This window comes from Dermacentor silvarum, chromosome 9 (genome assembly GCF_013339745.2).
Source record: "Dermacentor silvarum isolate Dsil-2018 chromosome 9, BIME_Dsil_1.4, whole genome shotgun sequence".
NCBI classification, from domain to species: Eukaryota; Metazoa; Arthropoda; class Arachnida; order Ixodida; family Ixodidae; genus Dermacentor; species Dermacentor silvarum.
This window is the reverse complement of record NC_051162.1, coordinates 95,506,090-95,522,258: the sequence shown is the minus strand read 5'-3', so window position 1 is coordinate 95,522,258 and position 16,169 is coordinate 95,506,090. Positions and strand designations below refer to the sequence as shown.

General features: G+C 48.9%; 1 protein-coding gene across 1 annotated transcript in view; it reads right to left on the bottom strand.

The window, feature by feature from the left end:
* LOC119463749 (myosin-VIIa-like) overlaps positions 1 to 16,169 on the bottom strand; it is a 131,153-nt gene that overhangs the window by 20,831 nt on the left and 94,153 nt on the right. The window contains 14 exon segments of the mRNA XM_049655363.1: positions 316 to 383; positions 2,845 to 2,964; positions 3,103 to 3,218; positions 3,874 to 3,955; positions 4,830 to 4,988; positions 5,347 to 5,513; positions 5,617 to 5,748; positions 5,859 to 6,055; positions 6,572 to 6,705; positions 10,730 to 11,007; positions 12,138 to 12,258; positions 13,170 to 13,260; positions 14,146 to 14,246; positions 15,289 to 15,478. Coding sequence (XP_049511320.1) covers positions 316 to 383; positions 2,845 to 2,964; positions 3,103 to 3,218; positions 3,874 to 3,955; positions 4,830 to 4,988; positions 5,347 to 5,513; positions 5,617 to 5,748; positions 5,859 to 6,055; positions 6,572 to 6,705; positions 10,730 to 11,007; positions 12,138 to 12,258; positions 13,170 to 13,260; positions 14,146 to 14,246; positions 15,289 to 15,478 — 1,956 coding nt within the window.

The following is a 16,169-nucleotide window of genomic DNA, read 5'->3' as shown; positions in this document are numbered from 1 at the left end:
TTTAGTGCTTGCAATAGCGCCTGAAACCTCTTGTATGAAGCCTATTGTGTGTCATATGAGCCTCTGACATGTGTAATCAAGCAAGCAGTGATGGCAAATTATACTTCGTGTGAGCACTGATTCGTGCCATCTTGTCTGAAGCCGTTGGTGGGTGATGTCCAATAACGCGAAACCCAAAAATAGGCGGAAAAAGAGGTCAAGGTGTGCGTTAAAATAGCGGAGGCAACAGCAGTAATTTAAGAACCACGACGAACCGTGCAGAAAAAATGAATTTGCAGAGTACGGGTGAAAGAGACAAACGCAGAAAACACTTGCCTATAGTCAACAATTGCCTCCCGGAAATCCCCGTAGTCCAGTTGAGCCTTGAGGGCGCACAGGGTGACCTGGAAGCAACAACAGCACACACACGTTTAAGATCATTCGGTGTCCACGCCAACCACAGCCACACGAAGAACAGCCGGCCGCGTTAGCAGGAAACAGCTGCTTCGGTTAGGTCAATGGGTGATGCTCTGCAGCGCTCGCCAAAAGACGAAACTTGGCACGCCTCTCTCCATGGTAATGAACGCGCTAATGCGGTAGCCCGAGAGCTCGCTAACCGGGCGCCATTGGAAGAGCTGTGCAACCCAGTTGGCGCACCGACAGAACCACTGAACTACACAACATTACAGAGATAGCAGGAGACACTCGCCCACTCCTTCCCCCCCCCCCCCCCCCCACACACACACACACACACCAGTCTCTTAACCGAGAAGATGCCATCGCGTGGTGACAGCTACAGACCAATTCATTCCCCTGTCTCTTTTACCTTCACCTCTTCCACCCAACACAATATTCCTCATACTGCCCATCATCACCTTCATCATCATCATCAGCCTATATTTATGTCTACTGCAGGGCGAAGGCCTCTCCCTGCGATCTCCAATTACTCCAGTCGTGCGCTCGCTGGTTCCAACTTGCGCCTGCGAATTTCCTAACTTCATCACACCACCTAGTTTTCTGCCGTCCTCGACTGCGCTTCCCTTCTCTTGGTATCCATTCTGTAACTATAATGGTCCACCGGTTATCCATCCAACGCGTTACATGACCTGCCCAGCTCCATCTTTTTTTCTCTTAATGTCAACTAGAATATCGGCTATCCCCGTTTGCTCTCTGATCCACACCGCTCTCTTCCTGTCTCGTAACGTTAGGCCTAACATTTTTCGTTCCATCGCTCTTGGTGCGGTCCTTAACTTGTTCTCGAGCTTCTTGGTTAACCTCCAAGTTTCTGCCCCATATGTTAGCACCGGTAGAATGAAATGATTGTACACTTTTCTTTTCAACGACAGTGGTGAGCTTCCAGTCAGGATTTGGCAATGCCTGCCGTATGCACTCCAACCCAATTTTATTCTTCTGTAAATACCCTACTGCCCCTACTGTGGAGCAAAGCCCACAGCATATAATTGCACCTGGGAGTGCTCACACCCTCCGGGCTACTCCCCTATTCCTTCACCTTCACCCTCCTCCTGGGAGACTGCGCTGACCAGCTTAGACCCGCAAGAGCAGGGACGGCTGATCCAGCGGGCACGCGGAGTGGCGCGAGTCAATGGGGCCCTGAACTGAGGGCTCCACCCTAGGAGGAAGTCGCCCCACCTCATTAACAATAAATGTTTTCTCTCTCTCTCTCTCTCTCTCTCTCTCTCTTGGCGTCTTTTGTACAACTTGCATACGACTTAAAGTGCGAACTGCATAATTTGGTTCATTTTCATTAATTTGTCTTCTTGTGCTGTCTAGACGGTTATATAACGTGCGAACGGGTCACGACGGACCTCCACATGTCAATTTTAAACGCGCGCAGACTTCTGCAGAAAACGTAAAGCGAGCTCTTCATCCAAATGGGAAGATGTCTGCTGTCGTAAAAGCAATTCACTTACGTGTAACCGGGAAAAGGAAGGGGGGAAGGAGAAGGACAGAAGAAAACTAAACTAAATTAAACGTCGGGCTGACCGAGCCCGACGTGACCGCGTTAACGTGAACTCGCTTCCGACGAGTGTGGACAATGGCGACACGCAGCGTCGAACCGAGACATCAACGCGTTCGAACTGGGCTTCCGGTTCCTGCTGTCGTCTGCAAGAGCTCTGTTTCATAGGTCTTGTCGCTACGACGAGTTTTGACTGCACAGTGCTTGTCTTTGCCCTCGTCCCGATACCTTTCCCGCTGCCGATGCATAAATCGCGATGTCACAGTGGTCCCGCGCGCAAGACTCGACGCCGGCGGTCCCAACCCGTCCGCGTTTGCATGCACGCTGCAAGCGGGTCGATCTGGGTCAACCTATATATCCCATGCAGTCGGGCTGTCTCAGTCCGACTTGACACTCGTTCAGCCCGACCGGCTAGCACGAAGCTCGGCAGGCCAATTCCAGCCCGATAAACCGACTCGACCTGCTTCTTATAAAGGACGTACATTCGAATAATAATGGTATCTAGAGTTTTAAAGGCAGCCGGTTGATTGAACATACAAGGAGTCGAGGGCTTGACGCGTTGCTTTGATGGTGGGTGAGTTGACTCGTTCAAGTCGTCACTTGATGGTGCCTTAACTCTTTGCTTTAGAATCAAAAGGCCTTGATAGAGATTTGCCATATTTTTCTTTATAAAACTCTTCCTTCACTGTACACTCTCTACAGTCTGGTAAAGTGCTCCCCCCCCCCTACCGCCATCACGCCAGGAAAGAAGTACTATCTCAAGCTCGGACTTTATATTCCAGGCATCTGTGCCAGAGTTAATCCAGCAACAATAGGTGAGCTTCGACTATCTTAGGATAAAACTCCAGCTTGCAGATACAGTAGTTCTTGCAAAAGTGTCCACTCACAGCTTCGTGCTCCGTCACAGGGAACCTGTCCAGGCGGATGTTGTAGACAAGCTGATGGAACAGCAGCTCTTCCTCCACGGAATCACTCAAGTCTATGTAGGCGTCAAGCAGTAGGTGTTTCTGCGAGAGTGCATGAGCGCGCAACCCGATGATCGTGATCAGTATAATGTTCCGTTTGCGAGAACCTCCCGCACCGTGTCTATAGGACACTAAGAAAAGGTATCGAGCCACGCGAGGTCAATTGCAGTTGCAGCATACCTTGAAAAGGAAGTACTGTTGCTTGTTGGCTTTCGCGGTGCCCTGCTGGCTTTGAGCCCAGCGTTCCCACTTGGACATTGCGTCGGCCATCTTCTCCTCAGGCAGCATGGCTCGCTCTAAGAAATAAAAAATTGCGAACAGTAGGTGTTGGATGTACTTTTTGAAGTCACAACTGCCAGGTTAAATGCCAGGTAATATTTTTGTGTGTGGAAAGAGGATTATTAAAATTTTGTATGGCAGATATAGCTTAATCCTATAACATCAGCAGGATTATTTGAAGAGGAGTACATCACTTCCACCACAAATTATGCTGGTATCAATATTTTATTATGTATTCATTTTACGTGATAAAAAGACAGCAGACTTGCGCCACCTAGCTGGATCACAAGGAAATTTCCAGCTGAGCTGTTTCTTTCAAAGAAGGTGATGATGACAAAGAAGTCGATGACGACAATTTATGGGATGGCAGCGACATATTGTTGGTGCTGGAACAACCGCGCTTCACTCTGCCTTGAATATGCAAATTTTTTACCTTAAACTACGATTACGCTAATTATCCCACGACCGTGAAACATTTCATATCTGATGGTCAGCTCTTCAATTATACAATTGCTACATTATTTCAACATATTTCTTTTAGCCTGCTCAAAAGAACGATTGAAATTGTGCACTAAGTGTTGCTCTGGCGCGTGACGTTGCGAACGCTCAAACTCGATTCCCTTGGACTTTAGTGCTTTGGCAGTGAAGACACACACATGGGGAGGGAAGTACCTGTTGGTCCGATGACCTCGTAGATGGCATATCCTTCGGCTGTCGGCCTCAGGTTGATGCGGGCTTTGAGCATGGTCAGCATCTGTGCAAGTATAGGACAGACAGTATAATCAGATAGAATGAAGTTGTTTGGTTCTGCGTACCAAAGGATGATGCGTTGGCAAAAAAGGCCTTCCAAGGCTTGACAACGCATGCTGCGTTACTGACTAATGCTGCGTTACTGGCTAATGTTTCCAATTGACGGCCAGTGGTGCCGAAACTTGGCGGACTTTGATTAAAATCCTTTACGGATCATTGATAGATTGTGGCCTTGACGGAAGCGAAGCCGACGGGGGTTAGGAAATGGACTTAATTGTTGGTTGTTCGCCTTGCGAAACGCAATCTAGAGCGCCTAAAGGGCACAAGAACACCACAAGACAGATCTAACACACTAACATATAGCTGTGTTTGCGTGTGTTTAACGTATCTTTTGGTATTCTTGTGCCTTAGTTTTCCACGCTGTACATCCTTTTTTTGCAGGAGAAAGCTGAATGAAACCGATCAATCGATCCTGAATGGCCAATAAAGATATAAGGGTTGCTGCTTGTCGAGTAAGCTCGAAGAGGTCTTGTAAACGTGTGTAACCAAGAAGAGTACGTAAAACAAGAGGTAGCTGTCGGAGAGACACAGGCTCTACAGTATTGCGTCCTGTTTACTACTACTACTACTACTACTATTAGTACTACTACTACTACTACTACTTCTACTACTACTACTACTACTGCTACTACTACTACTACTACTACTACTACTACTACTACTACTACTACTACTACTACTACTACTATACTACTACTACTTGCACTGCGTGCACGATTTCGCTGGTCCTACCACGAATATTTCTGGTGCACGCTCTGCGCCCAGCGTCCCCCAGATAGAATGAATTCTCATGCATAGCAGCGGGTCCGCTCACTCACCTCTCCAGCAGACACGCAGGGGTCGAAGTCAACGTTCTGCACCTGGCCGTCGAGGAAGTGCACCTTGGAGCGGCAGGGGTGTCGCCGCGTGGTGCACGACACCTCGTCTCTAGACGGGGGCCACCGCCGGCCACGGGTCTCCAGGGTGCGCATCAGGCTCTGCGCATGCGCGCCGCGAGAGCAATGGAACGGACGATCTGAGACAGGCAGCAACAGAGGTGCTCCATGCAGAGCGAAAAACGTGTGCGTAAGAACCATCCGATCATAAAGGCACCAGTCGTACCAGCCGGACGTCCAACAATACGTTCGAGTTACCTGCAAGTTCTGACAATTCTGCAAGTTCTGCGACTTCTGACAAGACATGCCGTGAGTCGAGCGCGTACGTGACCGATTCCCAGAGCCGGAGAGCACACCGCACCTAAGCGAATGCGCGATTCCCCGAAGGTCGTATACGCCTCTACAACCAACCCTAGCCAGCCATGCAAGCTCAAAGTATCAACAAGGCACACGCATATACCTTGAGCGCGAACTGCGCGAACTGGCCCTCCTCGGTGACGACGTCCATGGCGCAGTGCCGCAGATGCGCGTGCAGGTATCCCAGAATGCGTCGGTCCGTCGGCGCAGCCACGCTGCACAGCAGCGATAGCAGCTGCCAGTGGCGCACGTTCACCCGGCTGTTGGGATCTGCACGCAGTGGGACACAACGACGTTTGTTGCTCTGATCATTTCCCCTTTGGTAGAATGTATATACTATACACTATACACCTAGTCAGCCCAGCCTGCTCACCTGGGTGGTCAGTCGTCTGCTTGATCAGCTGCATGAAGAGTTCGTTGAGCAGCACTTCGCGCGCCATGCAGCACTCGATGATGGACTGTGCCAGCTGGATCAAATCCCGCTGGCCATGCCACTCGGTGTCCTCTGCGCGGTAGACAAGACTCGTCAGATGATACACCGATCGCGGACGGACTCGAGGTTATCATTCCGCGAAGAAAAAAAAATGAGAAGGGCAGAAGGCGTATACTGCTCACCTTCTTCGAGAAGTCCGGAGAAGATGAGTATGGACGTGAAGACCTTGATGGCTGTGGTCTCTCCCTGTGTATCGGCCATGACCAGAAAGCTCTGTCCGATGGGTGTCTTACTGAAGGCCCAGTAAGTGTGCTGGTACGACTTGTAGCCTTCCGAGCTGTACTCCTGGCGGAGCTTGTCCAAACGATTCCTGTTCAACCTGCATCCGGAAAGGTGTACGGGGAACCTCAAAGAAAAGCCTCGAGTGCCACCCAAAACACCGGTCAGTGGTCTGACCACGACAACCACCACGGCCGACACGCTGAGGATGGGAGAACTCTTCCGAACGGGAAGAGTTCTTAGGATCGCCGCCTGGTCATGTTTTAGCACGCGGTAAAAAGGACCATGGATATTTACAAGAATGAGAAGAAATAAATTAGAAGGAACATATTGTACGATAACACAAAGGGCAGTGCCTTGCTATTTGATGTTCGAGCCGGTTGCCTAAGGACAAAACCATACCGGAGCAAATATTCGCAACAAGATGAGGCATGTGTATGCTGCAGCAAAGGTCCGGAGACCACTCAGCAGATATTAATGGAATGCGAAGGCGTTCACCCAGTGAGAACAGTAGGTAAGGTACACCTTCCAGAAGCGCTTGGGTTTACTTTTTACTGACAGAAAAGTTAAATTTGTGACTGGTAAAAAAAAAGCTCGGCGCAGTTTGTCCGCTCACCTCCTCAGGGTGCTCCTGAAGAGTCCAAGCGTGGCCACCTCGGGCTTGTTGAGCAGGCCGCTATCCACCAGAGTGCGCCGACAGTTCATCACTTCCTGGTGCAGCTTCACCCGGTCTTCGAACGCCAGGCGGCCCTGCAATGTGTGTGACCGCCAGAGACTGTTTGCAGAAGCCATCGAAGATCAGTGTCACAAGGCGATCAAACAGCTCACGCGCAGTAATCAAGTGGACACGGTGGCGCTGCTTCGTAAGTACACTGCCGACATCGATAACGGCGTTTGGTAGCGGCGGCACAAATTATCGTCCGCGTGTCTTGGCAGAACGACGACGGGACGACGACGATGGCACGATAGCGGCTGCGCACCCGCGCTTTCTTCTTCGTTCGTTTACTCCACGGGGGCCAAACAGTGCCCCGACCGTCCGCTTCAAAGATCACGCGAATCCGATGCACTGCGGCAGTCGGTCTAAGCGAAGCTGCGCGCTGAGCCGGCAAGACGAAAATGGCGCGTCCCGATCGACACGAGACCCTCCGCGGACTTCGGCGACGAACGTGCCGTCACCCAATGAACCGTATACGTCAGCCCTGGCGGCGGAGAAGCGCAACGCAACGCCGCCACCGACCACAGCGTCTTCAACTTTAGACGCCGCTAAGCCCTCGAGAAGGTGTGTGTGAAAGAGCTAATTGGTGGGACGAACGCGTTTTGAACTCGGTTGCGCGTAAAAATAAAAGTTTCTTTTTTCTCTTTCTCCAAGTAAATGATCGCCATCTAGCGGATGCGCCGAGAAACAGCCGATCCAGGTTCAGGCTTGAAGCGAAAGAGGGTGTCCTACCACGGCGTGCGCTGAACGCCTCGTAGTTCTCGAATGGTCGTGATGCCGCCGCGCACAAGCCCGAAAAAAGAATGTCGAAATTCTTTTGTTATGTATTACTACGCGTGTCATCACGGCTCGCTGCGCACAGAAACTTCCTTTTTTTAACCTCCGGCTCGCTTGAAAGGCTCTTCGTCTATAAAAAAATCTGATGCGGCTCGCTGGGCAGGCCGGACGTTTGCACGCACAGCGCAGCTCTTTCCGCGATTTCGTCGCTGAAATCCTTGAGACCGATCTAAACAAGGTGATCGGCAGCGAGGAAACTTTCGGCTTCCACGAAACACCTCGATTCGACGCCGCAAAAGGGAAACGTGAGCCCAGACCCAAGCGAAAGAGCCGCCGTGAACCTGGATGTGGTAGCCATCTTTGTTTATTTGGACAGTTTTTCCAGCACAAGTAACGGATTCTGGAGTTGCCAATTCGCATTAAATGATCATGCATATTCTACAGACTGTAGGAATCATTGTTACGCGAAGAATATCTTGCAGATTTTGCATTTTGTAGGCTGTCTATAGCCTCGTTTGGGGTTTCCGTTTGGGTTTTGGGGTTTCAGGTGGCGCAAAATGTCCGTGCAATGCGAGCATGTAGGTATGTGGCAACAACGGCAATGCGACGGCACGACGGTGATAATCTCAAATAATTCCAGCATAACAAAACCTGGTTAATACTCGGAAAAAAATAAATATATGCACGGAAAATTACATGTCCGATGGTAGGTCTCGAACCGGGTTGTGCCAGCAGAGCAGCCCGATGATCGAACCATTAGGCCATAGACAACTTTCATTTATCTACTTCCATGATTAGACCACGGACGCATGCCTGAAAAGGCGGGCATGTAAGTCGAAAGACGAAGCATTGATCGCGATAGCAATGTATTAGACAAATGCACGAGGTAAGGTTCGTAGTTTTCTCGGCCGCATAAATAGCGACAAAACATTCGCTTACTAACTAAATTATAACAAGCATGGTGTAACGTGCGCACACGCAAACATGAACAGGTTTCTGCTCGATGACCGCGAACACTCGTTATCACAACGCTATAGCGTGACGCAAAGCGCCGGAAGCGGGGTGCTAATGCTTCGTGCTGCCTCTCGATTGCATGCGTCTACGAAACATGAAATTACATAACCACTAGGCGAGCGGAAAGACCGCGCACATGAAGCCATGCCACGTATCCACTCAGCCGCGCCGTGCGCAGCCACGGCCGCGCTAGAGGAGGAGACGCGCGCTCGCTGCGCCCTTCCCCCTCCATAGCGTGCGCTTAATCACGTGATCGCGCGCTCACCTCCCCTCGCTCTTCTGTGGGCGCTTGATCACGTGACCCTTAATATTTAGCGCGCGGAAAGACAACGCGCATCAAGCCACCATCTCTCTCGGCTCATTATCGCACGCAATTTCCCTAACACCCACACGATACGGCGCGCGGGGCGCGGTCTCTTTGTCCATGGACTTTTAACATCACGACGACGGCGAAAATTCGCCTGCAACTTCCATACTATTGTTATCCTGATAAAGAAGTCAGAGATGCATCAAGCATATTTACTCGTTCACGCGAGAGTCACCCTGTGTTTCATTCGCCCATGCAGTGACACAAATGAGTGGTTTACACCATAGTTTGCTTCCGAACTTTCGGAATGCTATTCTGGAAGCCACCAAATTACGTCATATTGTCGAATCCGGCATATTGTCAGCTCTGATTGCTTCACCGAGAGGATACTGGGATTTAAAGCGGATGGAAGCACTAACCGATCAGCAGTCGAGATAAGCAATTTATATACACGTTTAAAGTAGTGGTGGAAAAAAATAGCAGGTAATAAATCGACAGGGCCGGATCTGTTACAAGCATAGGTAACTATACAAGGCAGATATAGAGGTTCTAAGGAAGAGAGAGATAGACTACGGAAACAAAGACAAACTGAAAAAACATCTGTACATTACTTGGCCAGCTCAAACAGGCTATAGGTGACTATTTGTCGCCACCTCGTTTCGAAGGGGATGCCAATAAATAAATCATCAACATCATCATCATCATCATCATCATCGCGAAGAGCACCTTGCGCACAAACGTGAGGCGAAGCGGCCACGGGTGGCGACGTTGACAGAGCACCGCGTCTCACTTATTGTGCAGCAAACGAGTACTTCGTCAAGTACTGCATGCAGGACGCGTTCGGTTCGAGTGCAGCGCCTGCGATAGACTACGGTTTTAATAGGTTGTGTCTTCGGTGTTGGAGTGCCACAAGTTTAGAACGAATTAGGTCTTCTCCGATGAAAATGGCTTTTTTTTCCCACAGACTGCATTGCAATTCTAGCTTGTGAACGTGGATTGTGAATTTGTGTTCCTGTGTCTCGACCTATGAACAACACGCAGTAATTCGTTCTTGAGCGCTTTTGCATTTCCATGCTGCTGTTTTCCACAAAGAGTGTTCGTCCTTTTATTGCAGGTAGCAGCAAAGGAGTCTACGAGGAGCCAACATCTTACGTATACATTTAATAATAATAAAAACACTTCGACGTTATTGGTGTTAGTTAGTGGTAAGAAGTAGTTTATTGATGTGAAAAAGTAGAGAGGTCGGCCGGAATATGGAGCATCTGGCCTGCTACTCTACGTAAGGGAAGGGGAGGAGGGGAAGAAAGAGGGTCACAATGGGGGATGATAATGGGAGGAACTAGGTGAAAGGACACATTGCACAGATGGTTATCACAAGCGTGAGTCCAGGCCCGTGTCGCCTAAGAAGCGTGAAAAAGCACGCATTGCCTCTGTTGTCTGACAACTCTGTGGCCCTGCGCCTAGCAAGAGGTCCTCCGACAGTGGTCTATTATATAAATGCCTCAAGGTGGCTGCCAGTGTGAGTCTTTCGCGTGCATACTCAGGGAACACCACGAGCACATGGTCTATAGTCTCTATAACACCACACACTGAACATTCCGGGGAGTCTGTCCGTCCAATGATGTGCAAATATTTGCGCGTGAAAGCGACGCCTAGTTAGTGGTAAGATTTTTATGGCGCGTTATTGGTGTGCTCCACACGTAAGGGACATTAGAGAATGAACAACGTGCCTTGACCCACCCGCATTTACGATTTCATTTCGATGTCGTTTTCTGCAAGCATTGCGGTCCTTGGCCTTACGTTGCCATAACGTCTACTTTAACGTTAGCGCAAACATCAACGAAAGATACGCTTAATACCTATTCTCACATAAGCGCGGGAACCACCGATGTTTTCTGACGGTCTCCGTGTCTTCGTTTCAGTCTCAGTTTCAAACAGCGGCATGCGTACGCATTGCTCACCTTGACGTGGAGCTCGTACGAGGGCTTCATGCGGGCGGCCAGCGGCGGCCAGTAGCTGGACACAAGCGACGCCACCTCCTGGTGCTGGGGCGTCTCGAACAGGTAACACTTGTGTAGGTCCGGCACGCTCTTGGACAGCGTGACGGTGACCAGGCGATCCTCTTCGTTGACCAGCACGGACTCGAGGTCCGAGTAGCGGTACGCGTTCAGGATGGCCTTGCTGTCCGCGTTCACCAGCAGCACGCCTTCGCAGCTGATGCCCAGCAGCAACTGGTGGTCTGCGCACGGTGCACACAAACCAGGTGACGTTAGCAGTCGGTCGATCGCCTCTTTCCACACGATTGTATAGGCCAACGTAAAGCGATCAAGCCATATTGTATTAACCAACCATTTATTGCGATGTCGGTTCACCATTGTCCCGCAAAAGCGCTGATGCATCTCATGCTGGCATAAAATATACCCGGGTATTCTGTAAGCAGACTGAAGACTGCAGGTGCTTTTAAGCACAAACCGCGGAATTCCTATGTGTTTTGAAAATGTGGCTCGTGAGCTTAGACCTGCGTTCACCACGTCTATACGCACCCGCTGGTCTCGTTAATTGACGACGGCGAACAGAGAGCTTAAGACCTGCCCCACTCCAAATTCTTCGCCACCCTGTATTCATAGAAGAAAAAAAAATGTGGGAGCAAGCCCTCTCCTACTTAAGGCAATAACGGGCTTTAAACCAATAAAACATAAGCGAAAAGGGGTCTAAAACTGCCCAGAGCGCAAGGTTGGTAGAAAAATAGCCAACTGGAAAAATAACATGTGGTAACCGCAACGCGTGGCATCCTAAGGGTCTGGTCAGCAAGCACAGAAAGCACTGGCGTAGAGCGTATATTGAAACAAAAGATTATTATGAGCAATGAATGGCAAGAATGATGGATGACAGGTACTGCATGTCAACCATCATTCTTGTCATCCACCATTCTTGCCATTCTTCCCATGCGTAACACCATGCGTAATGCTGGAGACCGGGTAGGACAACTTGTTAATGTTATTTAACAAGGATTGATTTAATCACGTATTCTAACGAGAAGATGTAGTTTATAGCGCTTGAGGCCCGGGCTTTAAATGCGATAGCATTTCTTTGGCTACCTCTCAGGCGAAATTTCGTCGTCTCGCACCGATAAACGAAGGAGTGCGAAGAGGTAAGTGGATAGTTTAAAGCTTGAAGTCAAAGGTTGGCAAGAGGCATCGACGTCATTGGTGGTAGTTATATCTGGACTCTCCGTGACTACCAGAAGAAGGCTCATGACCCATTTGGGGGACGTGCATCCGCAGTTGAAGAAACACGGCGCTAAGGTGTAGCTCGGAAACACACTTTACGAAGTGTTCTACGGAGCAAAGAAATGGCGGGAGGGCGCACCGTAGGTGAGGTAGCCGCGACAGGTGACTGGGAACAAGGCGGTCCCATACAGCGGGTACTGCATGACGATGGACAGGTACCACACCTTGCACACCAGTTCGGACTTTCCGCTTCCGTACGTCTGGGTGAGAACGAGGAGTACAGGCACGATTACTCGCGGCAGAGAACAAAAAAAAAAGGCATAGCTTCATTTTCTACGCCTAACATTCTCATTCGTACAATGAATAACCACCAATGAACTGTACGAGAACGGCGAACCCAGCAAGTTGTAATTTATTAATGATATCAGCAAGGAAGTGGACAACACAGTAAGAGAAGACGGGACAAACGCTGTCTGACCACTGAAACTTTATTGGGAAATTTATTGATATATTTTTTTTCGTTTTCGTCACGTCACTGTTTACGTCACGTTTTCTTTTGCAGCAAGGTTTCACTTGTCAGACTGCGGTTGTCCCGTCTTCTCTTCCTATGTTGTTTACTACGTGCTGCTGTTATGCATAACGGTCTATCTGGCAAGTGATGTGGAATGTCTGTTTTATCACCGACTGCTTTCCACTAAGCGACTGTTGGCTCTTCAAAATGTGTGTGCGCGTGTGTATTCAAGGCATACAACTGCAATAAGCGCACAGTCAAACGATCGGTATCTTTATATAACTGTGAACAATCTATATGTAGGTTAAACTGTGAGCACAGCACGTTATGGGTAGATTAAGTTATATGAGTAAAGTTATGGGTATAGCAAGCTGTGGATATAGTAAGCTCAGAATGCTACAGGCAGAATAAGCTATGGGTAAAGTAAGCAATGGGTAGAATGAGCTATATTAGGTAAACTGTGCGCATATCAAGCTATAGGTAGACTAAGCCATTGTAAATATGCTATTGGTAGACTAAGCGATGGGTGGAGCAGAGTATAGGTATAACAAGCTACCAGTAGGCTAAGCTATAGATAGAGTATAAGCTACAGGTACATCATGCTGTCGGTAGAGTAAGCTATTGGTAAGCATGCAGTATGTCGAGTAAGATATGGCTCACTCTATGGGCGGTGCACAGAGCTTGGATCCACTCGTTCTCGGGACGCGTGTCCCTGATGCGCTCGGCGATGTAGCTTTCCACGTCCCGATACCTGGAAGGTGAAGAGTACGCGCTTGAATTTGTCACAGGCTTAATTCTGCCGGTCGGTCACTGCCAACTTCACGAAGATGGTGCAGACCAGAATAAAACAGAAAAATCAGATAGGCAAAAACCACAGCAAAAAAAATCAGCGACGATTACGATACTCCCTAATGCGAAATATGATCGCTATATACGCTTTCATTTCGCGATATATTGGCTGGCGCGGACAATCTACTTAGTGCGGCAGGTTGCAAACGGAGCGAAGTGTGGCGCGACTGCCTCGCTAATCGGGAGACCGCGAGAGGCAGCGCGTGGGTGACGCGTGGGCGCGATTCACAGCAGCCGCCGCAAACAGACCTCTGCTCATGCAGCGCTTTGTTTCCATATATGGTATCGTTGGACGCGCTCGCCTCATGCCATCAGTGAACAGGCGACGGCGCGCTACTCTGGCGCCATCTCGTAGCAGTCGTCGCCTGTCTTGCGAGGCCCTACCCTTTTCGTCTCACGCTTCCGCCTTCCTCGCGCTCTCTTCGCTATCGCCGGCTTTCATCGCCCGCCGCGGTCCGCGTTCGCTCGGTTACGCCGAAGGACAACGCCGAAGGACAACGCCGACGCTCAACGCAGGTACGGGCACCTAAGAGCTGAGCTCTAACCTCTATTTCGTAAGAGAAAAAGAAGTTCTTAGCATACAGTACTTCACTTTTCAAGGATCACTAGATGGCATATATTTTTACATAATATATAAGCTTACCCTCATTTACCCCTACCTATTCTATTTTGTGAGTCTATGCAGAGCGACGTACTGCTGCTGTTGCTGCTACTACTACTACTGTCATCACTACTAGTATCACTACCACTGCTAGGTAATTGCACAAATAATAAACAAAGAGGTTACCTGTCAAGCTCCTCGATTTCTGACGGCTCGCCAACAGAGACCTGAGCTTGCAGGCCAGCTAGCTGCAGAGCTACTCTCTCCACCACAGGGAAGCTGTCCGCCTGGAACGACAAGTGCGCGTGCGCAGTGGAAGGAAACAAGCGTCAGTATTCGAAGAGATCGAAGATCCACGCACCTTCAAAGGGACACGTACGAAAGAGGAATATGTCAACTTAATTGGATTCGTAAATTAAACTTTAGAAACGGTCTTAAACGTCCATGTTGCCATGGGCTAGAGTCTTGCCAAGTAACACAAGGCGCAAAAGCGATGAGCGGTTTTGAAATTCACGCGTGCTATGGCTCCGCGTTACGTAATGAGGTTTAGGCAGCCTGCTGTCGAAATGCAGCACTTGATACCCTTGAGACTTATTCCATTGCTTTTGTTGATCATTTACAGTGGCGGTGCTCTACTCGAGTACGATTTCAGAAACTGCAGAGCGTGCCGTTTTTGTTGCTGCGTTCTTTTTTTTTTTACATATTCCGTTGACTGCTGACACAGACATGCGAAAGCTGATTCACTGTCAGCATGCTCTTATTTCACCTGATTTTTATCATATTTAATCATTTAAGAAAATGCTGTTCTTCCGAAGAAGCCGGAGACGAAAGAGGTGCTTACATCTCCAATAACGTCCAAATTAACCAATCAATCCCCAAATGAATCAGAACAGGGTCTGCTGGGGCTCAATAGTTACATTGATTAGGTCGGGCTCTGGAACAACTCAGACTCAATTTAGTGACCTTTTAGAAGATTTTCTATAAAGAAAAAAAAACGGCCCGAGCACGCGGGAGCACTTTGACAACCATGACGTCATATTAATGCAACGACTGCCGTTGTGGTGTTAAACACTAACAAAGCGTTTCTCTTCAATTTATCCACTAATCTTCGACCATTCATTTTTTCTGCCAAATAAACTCAAATCAAGATGAAAGAAGAGGCATTTCGCGAGACTAAGCTAAGTCAGAAAAAGCGAAAAGTACGACTTAACCCCAACCTACAGACATGATAGCGTCGGATTGCAATTTGAATATACGAGATAACGTAATTCTGTTACCGCGGAAACTCAAACACAAACGCCGTTTGCAGAATTTCTGCGAAGTATATACCTTGACGACGTCGTGGACCGCCTGTGCGTACAGGAGGCTCACTTCGACAGGATCCTGTGGGATCTCGCGCACCGCCTTGAAGAGTCGCTTGCGGAATACGAAGCGGCACTCGCCGCCACCGAGGGCCTTGGTCGGGCCCTTCTTCGAGATGGTCGTGTACTTGGTCAACGTCGCCGACGTGCGCCGACACCTGGTCGCGATTACGGGAGAGAGAGAGAGCTTCGCTCAACGGACAACAGCGATACACATTTTTACACCCCCTCTCAAGTCACTGAGCCGTACCCCCACAAGGGAGGTAGAAACCAGTCGCTCTTCGCCTTCAATGAAAATCCCTATATATATATATATATATATATATATATATATATATATATATACTGTAGGAAAGATTCGCCATGGCGTCAAGCGCACTCGCACTTTCTTGTTAACACGAAACAATGCATAACGCAAGAACATTCTTACTTGTGAGATAACTTGGGCTGAGAACAATTCGACTGCCATTTTTATTACCATAGCAAGCTACGCTTAAAGTTTTAACAGGCTTGCAAAAAAAAAACGCAGTATACCCGCCATTCACCTCTGAAAGGGAGTCGAGCCATTCGGAGTCCGCTCACAGTTTAATGACATTGATCTGCCAAAGTAAACGCTAGGTTAATAATAAAATAAAAGGTCGCTGTTTGAAGTCAAGATATTCTCTTTGGCTGAGCATTGATATCAGGATCACTTTAAAAATTTGCTGAGACTTTCAGATTTCATTCTAAAACCAGCGACACAAAGGCAGATCTCTACGAAGAAAATAGATGTTTGAACACGCAAAACCGCTTGAGGCTACAGAAATAAGCGAAGCTTATTGGCCGGCGCATCTATGCAAATTACGTTGC